The following is a 7,502-nucleotide window of genomic DNA, read 5'->3' on the forward strand; positions in this document are numbered from 1 at the left end:
TGTTTGGAGTTAGTGCACAAAGGTTTCTAGACGACTAAAATTTACTTTTTTGCTTTATTTCTAATATGTCTGAATTAGTCGTCTAGCTAGCTAGACTAAATTCGACGTTTAATTAAAGCACTAATTTCGGTAAATAAAGGTGTAAAAAAATTAGATTTGAATTTTGGTTGTGGTAAAAAATTTTGGATAAATGTTTTGGTCGGGGATAATGAATAAATCGGGTAACTACAAGTTTTGGTCGGGTGATAAAATGTCGGGGAAATATTTCGTGGCAATCTATTATATTAACCCGACCTCGACCTCGACCTTGACTTATTGCACCCTGGGTACCAGAGGTCAAGTTTTCAAAGAGAAAATATTAATTTATTCGAGCTGTGATACTCACGCACTCTAGACTTTTTTTTTGTATTTTTGGTATATTGATTGGTCGAGGGTCGGCTTTTTTCCAAGGGTCGAGCTCGAGGATCGGCCTTTTTCAAGGGTCAGGGTCGAGGTCGAGGCCGGATTAATATAGATTGCCATATTTCGACGGGGAAAAATTTCGTCACCCCCTCAAAATTTTCGTCACCCCCCCCCCCCGCCCCCACGACATTTTTTTCCCCGATGATAAGGTAAGGGGCGTGTAATGCGATGTGGGCGTAGAGCTTTAGGCGTTGAATGGGCGGGATGAAGGATGGGAAGAAAAAAAACAGCAGGAAAAAACACGTGCTTTTATCAAACCCCGCGTGTGAATTATTATGCTGACGTCGGCAAAAATGTCTTGTTCCGAAGAATGGACACTAGGCTATTTTAAAACCAGGCCTCTCTAAACAAGAGATTCTTTTCTACAGAGAAGTCTCAGAAAACATGACTGAAACAGACGCTAGGTAAAGTTTTTCCTTATATTATTCCTCTTTATGGACTTAATAAGACCAGCAAATTTGCAAAATAGTATCTTCAACCCTCTCCATAACTTTTGATGAAAATTATTTCTACCCAGGCGTCCCAAAAGCCAGAAATTTGTCTTTGAAGTTGAACCACTCAAAGTTTAGTGATCTTTTGCACTCTAAATTTACTATTCGTCCCTTTTCCATGAAAATACCTGTTCAATTGTGTTTCTGCTTCAATATATGGGCCTGTTTATGTATAAACTATTGATAAGTAAGCTGCCCGTAAAATATTTTGGCTGTTTGTTGCTACCAGAGAAAATTGGCTAGTAAAACTTGACTGGACGTTTTATTGCGTGGTTAGGAGACATTATGCTGGGTTATATAGAGTAATGGATGTGGACACTTTTTGGTCAAAAGGAGGGAGTTCTGTGAAACATCAATCAAGACCTCAGTGAAAATGGGAGGGAATTTTTTGCCCTACTGTAAGTTGAAGAAGTAATTTTTTGTTGTGATATGAGAAACTTGCCATTTTATAAGGGACACTTTTCCCCTATTCAGAGGTACTTTCCAATAGTGCAATGCCTGGAACTGCAACTGTTTCGCGCAATTTTCCAAGATTCCAATTTTTCACGACCCTGTCGATGCATTTGACTGCCTGGTGTTTTTGTCCAGTGGCAAAAAATATTATTAGATTATATAGGGGAAAAACTGTGTAGTGTTTCTCTAGTGTTACATTGCGCAATTCTTTGCAACAGACAAATATTTGATTTCTGTCCAGCTCAGCATTTGGATTGAATCGGGGGGACCAAAAGTTTTGTCATTCAACAATGGACTGGCTTCTCTACTGTAAGGCGGGTGCGTTGGCAGGATTGTTAAAAGTTTCCGATTTCTAGAAAAGAATTCCCTGAGTTGTGAAGAAAATTAACAAATCTGGAAATTTTCCAAGTGAACAGTGGAGGAAACATTGGGAAACATTTAATCCCAAATTAATTGTACATTTTAGAAAATTTATGCTAAAATTGAAATTGGGTGAAAATTTGTATCATTAATGGGGACACAGCAAGAGTCTGGTTGATAAGTCTGTTAGAAGAGGGGAATAATTCAACCAGGAAAGGGTTACACTGCAAGAAATGTTCGAAGCAGTAAAATTCCATTATTCATTATTTCTTCAAGGCAGGCTTAAAATAAATTCAGTGTTGCAACTTTTCCCTCTGTAGACAGAAATCCGTCCAGTTGAGATACAAATACACCATTTCTGTCTTTTCACTAAGAGGTTTTTTGGTGAAATGATCCACTAATTCAAAGTTTTGTTCAAGATTTTCGTCCATGTTTTTTGAAAGCTAGTTGTGTTGTAAATTGTATTCCTAATCATGCTACTTTCACTTTCGAAATAATAAAAGCATGTGCTAAAGAGTGTTGCCGAAATGTGTATAAAGCACAAATATCTAGAGCACTGTTATGACTGCTAACATCTTCAAAAAGGTCTGCGGAAAATGAGTGATTCTGTAAAGATGTTTTTTATAAGTGTCTTGAATTGTATTGCCTGAAAAAAGGGGAAAAGAGTTTTCGATAATAACAATAAAGAATTTTTTTCTCAACACCATGAAAGATTTTTTGTTAAAATACTTTTGGACATTTTAACAGTCATTTTAGTGAATGTTGTCTTGTAGGGGCTGTGTTGATGATGTGACATAATTGTTGTCAATGTAGAATTTGTTTGACAATTCAAATCTTGCAGCTATTTTCAAGCAAAATATGCAACTTCCATTGTTTTCTTCTATTCTAGCACCAACTTCTCCAATGGAGGAATCGACAACTCCGTTAGTGGTGAGGATATCCATTCCACATGGACTGAAATTGTCGATAATTTTGATGACATGAACTTAGATGAAGACCTCCTCAGAGGTATTTTTGCCTATGGTTTTGAAAAACCATCTGCTATCCAACAGCGGGCTATCATGCCAGTCATCAAAGGTAAGAAATAATCATTTTCTTGGATTTTGTTTTTTTCTTTATTCATTTAATTAAAGCTTTTACTCAGCTTATTTACTATTATTTACTTACTATTATTTGGTTAAATTTCAGGACATGATGTGATTGCGCAAGCCCAATCTGGAACTGGAAAAACAGCTACCTTCTCTATCTCTGCCCTCCAAAATATTGATCTGAAAAACCATACCTGCCAAGCACTAGTGCTGGCACCAACTCGTGAATTGGCTCAACAGGTTAGTGTGTTCAGAGTGTCTTACTTTCAATCTCCCATGATGACCTTTAAAATATTGCACAATTGAATTTCGCTATCAGCGATGATACTAACTGTATATTTAAAAGCTTCTCAAAAAAGTATATTGAATGATGATGAATTCTGAGTAAACTGTTTACTTTAATAGATTCAAAAAGTTGTTTTGGCTCTTGGAGATTATCAAAAAGTCAAATGCCATGCCTGCATTGGTGGTACAGCTGTGCGCAAGGATGTTGAAATTTTGAGGGATGGAGTTCATGTTGTTGTTGGAACCCCTGGACGTGTCTTTGATATGATCAGCAGAGGTGCTTTGAATACTGATCAAATGAAGATGTTCATCTTGGATGAAGCTGATGAAATGTTGTCGCGTGGATTCAAAGACCAAATTTACGATGTCTTCAGGAGACTACCTACCAGTATTCAAGTATGTTTCCATTTCATCAAAAAAGTGTTCTTTCCAGATGAATTTGTTGTATTAGGGTCTGTTCTTTGCAATTATTAGACAAAGATAATCTATGTCGATTTTCTCCACTTTTTGTCAGGTTGTCTTGCTCTCTGCCACAATGCCTGTTGATGTATTGGAAGTCACAAAACGATTCATGAGAGATCCTATCAACATTTTAGTCAAGAAAGAAGAATTGACCTTGGAAGGTATCAAACAATTCTTCATCAGTGTGGAAAAAGAGGTAATTTTTGTTTCATATATTTTTAAAATGGAAACTGTTTTCTGTTGAGAGGTAGAGAAGGCATTATTTCAATGATGTTCCTCTGGGTATTTTCATATTTTCTTTGTTTTGTCAGTAAACACCTCAATCAAAAAGGGTTTGGAAAAAAAATAACTGACAGTTTTTGAAAAACATTGCTGAAAAAAACAAGCAAAAGCATCGTTTACTTATTTGCCTCATTATCAAAACGTTTTCTTGGCAGTTGTTCTTTCTTCAATTTTTTGACCCAAGCAGATCATTTCTGCAAAATAAGTTAATTCATAAAAACATGGGCTTTCATAAGGTCATTTTGTCATTAAAGGGCAGATTTATCCTTAAACATTGAAAAATATCAAAATACAAAGAAAAATATAAATAGAACAAAATATCTTCCACCCCTGTGTATAGATTTTCCTGGAAGAGGCTATTGGAGAATCTAGAATTCTTGTTAAAATTGAGCCCAACTTTTCTTTTAGGATTGGAAATTTGAAACATTAACTGATATTTACGAGACCTTAACCATCACACAAGCTGTAATTTTCTTGAACACAAGAAGGAAAGTTGACTGGTTGAAAGAGAAACTCACAGAAAAAGACTTCACTGTTTCTTCCATGCACGGAGATATGGATCAAGCTGAACGTGAGAAGATTATGAAGGAATTCAGATCTGGCTCATCTCGAGTTTTGATTACCACTGATCTTTTGGTAAGTTTTATTACCGTAAGCATTGAGAGAATTTATTAGATGGTGGTCTACAAAGAAAAATTGTTTTTATTTAGGGAAACAGAATCTGAATGAATTCCCACTGTGAGATTAAGGTTCACTTAAGAAGTTAACGTACTTTCACATGGGTCAATCCATACCATGAGAAGGGAATTTTGTACCATGGGTCTGATCCAGTAGTACGAGTCTGATACAGTAGTACGAGTGTATAGACATACCAGACATAGTGCTTTGTGGTGGCATTCATCCTGTTCTATGCTCACAACAACTGTTTATCACTAGTGGTGTCTGCACTGTGCTAAGAAGTTCCCACCTAAAATCCTTCAAAATCAAGTTTTAAGCTCAAACTTCTGGGTGACATGATTGAAAATTTGTGAAAAACTATTCTAGTTTTTGCGGTCTTTGCAGTTTAAGACAAGAAATCAAGAGAGGTGGGCCCACTTGCAAATATAGAAAGGCTCACTAATATGCTTGATGCGATATTATTCTGTATAGGATGTCCTAATTAAAAATCTTATCTGCAGAAAATATTTAAGATTTCTGCTACTTTAATGGGATAAAATTTCGCGGGAACTTAATTTTGCGGGTGGCACTATTGGGTGGCAATATTTTCACGATTTTGTATCTTTATACCGTTAAATCATGCATATTGGTCGTTGAAATACATTACTTGTGCTTTTTTGATGCAAGTAACCATACAAAAAGTATTTACTTGACATATTTTGAGTTTTGAGTAGAAATATTTTGCGGATGACACCCAAATCTGTGAAATCTGCGAAATTTAATCCCCGCGAAAGTTTATCCTATTAAAGTAGATCTTACATTCATTAAGTCTTATTGCAATAAATTGTGTAACCACTACAATAAATTCTCATAAATTTCTAAAATTAACGATGATAAATTGATTCCCAAGAAAAGATTAGAATTCCTCTCAAGAGATAAAGGAATTCTGTCTGTACTTAAAAATAGCCAATAGGAGTTTGAAATTCTTAAATAACTGTTCATTCTTTGTGTCCTTAGGCTCGTGGTATTGATGTCCAACAAGTTTCCTTGGTTATCAATTACGATTTACCCAACAACAGGGAAAACTACATTCACAGGTAAGCATCCCTACTTCTGGATTGAAAGTTTGAGATTTTGAGACGCTCTAAAGAATTGTTCTGAATTGAGCATACAATGTTTAATAGTGGGCGAATTGCGCACCGTCGCTATGCAAACGTCATAATTTTTACTTTAGCATTTTTAACCGAAATTTAATCCCACAATCCTTTTCATCTTGATTCGTAATACGTGCAAGTTATTATTTTTGTATTGTCATTAAGTATAATTGACTTGCAAAAGCAATTAATGCAAAGGAGGATGGTGGGATTAAAACTCGAACAAACAGTAACTTTGTCCATTTTTAGAATCACTGCGGTATACTATACTGTTGATTTTTCTGCTTTGTTTAGAATTGGACGTGGTGGTCGATTTGGTAGGAAGGGAGCTGCTATCAACTTTGTCACTGCAGACGACGTTCGTACCCTCAAAGATATTGAAACTTTCTACAACACTGAAATCTCCGAAATGCCCTTGGACATTGCTAACATGCTCTAAAAGAGGAGAAAGAGAGAAAAAGAAGTTGGATTCCTATCTGTTTTGCTTAGACTGTCGCCGAGCTGCAAAGAGTACAAAGAAGTTATTACGAAGAGTGAATCAGCATATTTTTATCCAGCATTTTTTCCAATTTTTTCCTAAAACATTTTAGAGGGGTATAGTTTAGCACTATTGGTATATTTCAACAAAGCAAAGGAGACTTTACGTAGTAGTACATATTAAAAAAATTGTAAAATTTAAAAAAGCGTTAAAAAAATAGCAAACTTCCAAAAAAAAATAAGAAAATTGTCAACGCTTTTGGACCTGAAAAGTGTCACATATAAATTATTATCGAAAAAAAGACTATCGTGTTTTTATTTTTGCGTTTTATTTTGTTTTTGTTTTTTGGAATTTTTATATTTATACATATCTACAGGTAGTTATTCTTTAGAATTGTCTTTAACTCAAATTGTCTATAGTATAAAAACACAATGAAATCATCCTACAAGAGATTTCACGTCCTAGATTTTCAGATTTCTCTAAAAGTACCCTTTTTGAGGTTAACTCTTTCTTCATTTCATACCCTTTGTAAAATATCCCCTTTTTTCCTGAAAGTGCAAAACTATCTTATCTTTTAATATCAAACATAACTCTTTTTGCGAAATATACATGGTAGTTTTACATGGCTTTTATTTCTTAAGTAATGTAAGTCATAGGAAAGGGGATTCCAGGGTGGCTAGTCATAATAATGGTAAAAATGGTCATTTTCCAAGTCTGGTATATCTTAGTCTTCGACTAGAATCTATTTCTGACTAGCTTTTTGGTAATCTTTGTTGACGCTAAGTAGACTAGAGGTTGTTGCAATCTCGGAATTTTTCGTATCGTTTTCAAAAATCATATGAAAACACTTTTTCATCAAAAATTACGAAGCATAAGAAAATTTGAAGGAAATTTCCCATTGATTTGTTTACATTCTGCCTGACACCTTCTCAATCTGGCGAATATAGGTACCTTATCGGGGAAAACTTCGCCAGGGAAAATTTTCGTCGGGGAATAATATTCGTAAGTTGCTGGTAGTTGGTAAACGCATTAAGGCTGGGAAAAAATTTCGTTGGGGTAAAATATCCATCACTTGGCCAAAATTTCGTCACTTTTCCCCGACAAGGTACACAGACCCAGTATCTACGGCTAATTTCAAAATTCATTGCCGTAGAGGGGCTGTTGTCATTGTCTTCTCATTTGAGATTTTTCAAACCGGTCGCTACGATGGAGTGTTGGTGAGATCATAAATCATACTTCATCGCAGAGGTCTCCGTACGGGAATTTTTTTATCAAAGAGACAATGCGCACAGAGTGTACTACGATGGCAGACTATCATTCCTCTTCCTCT

At 35.5% G+C, this 7,502-nt stretch overlaps 1 protein-coding gene across 1 annotated transcript; it reads left to right on the forward strand.

Moving 5' to 3' along the window:
- The first annotated feature begins 739 nt into the window (after positions 1-739).
- On the forward strand, positions 740-6,489 carry LOC136823697 (uncharacterized). The gene is made up of 8 exons (XM_067079864.1): positions 740-866; positions 2,656-2,843; positions 2,955-3,094; positions 3,260-3,535; positions 3,654-3,797; positions 4,292-4,519; positions 5,558-5,637; positions 5,989-6,489. Exons 1-8 carry the CDS (start codon positions 847-849, stop codon positions 6,131-6,133), a joined length of 1,221 nt encoding a protein of 406 aa, XP_066935965.1. The 5' UTR covers positions 740-846; the 3' UTR covers positions 6,134-6,489.
- Positions 6,490-7,502: the final 1,013 nt, after the last annotated feature.

Source organism: Clytia hemisphaerica, unplaced genomic scaffold (genome assembly GCF_902728285.1).
Source record: "Clytia hemisphaerica strain Z4C2 unplaced genomic scaffold, Clytia hemisphaerica genome assembly, whole genome shotgun sequence".
NCBI lineage: Eukaryota > Metazoa > Cnidaria > Hydrozoa > Leptothecata > Clytiidae > Clytia > Clytia hemisphaerica.

What these genes read in the sequence shown, in the direction of transcription:
- LOC136823697 (XM_067079864.1), top strand. Translation starts at nt 847, where the DNA reads ATGACTGAAACAGACGCTAG. An exon ending in CTCGTGAATTGGCTCAACAG is followed by an intron (nt 3,095 to 3,259) that starts GTTAGTGTGTTC and finishes TTACTTTAATAG; the next exon opens with ATTCAAAAAGTTGTTTTGGC. An exon ending in TGATTACCACTGATCTTTTG is followed by an intron (nt 4,520 to 5,557) that starts GTAAGTTTTATT and finishes TTGTGTCCTTAG; the next exon opens with GCTCGTGGTATTGATGTCCA.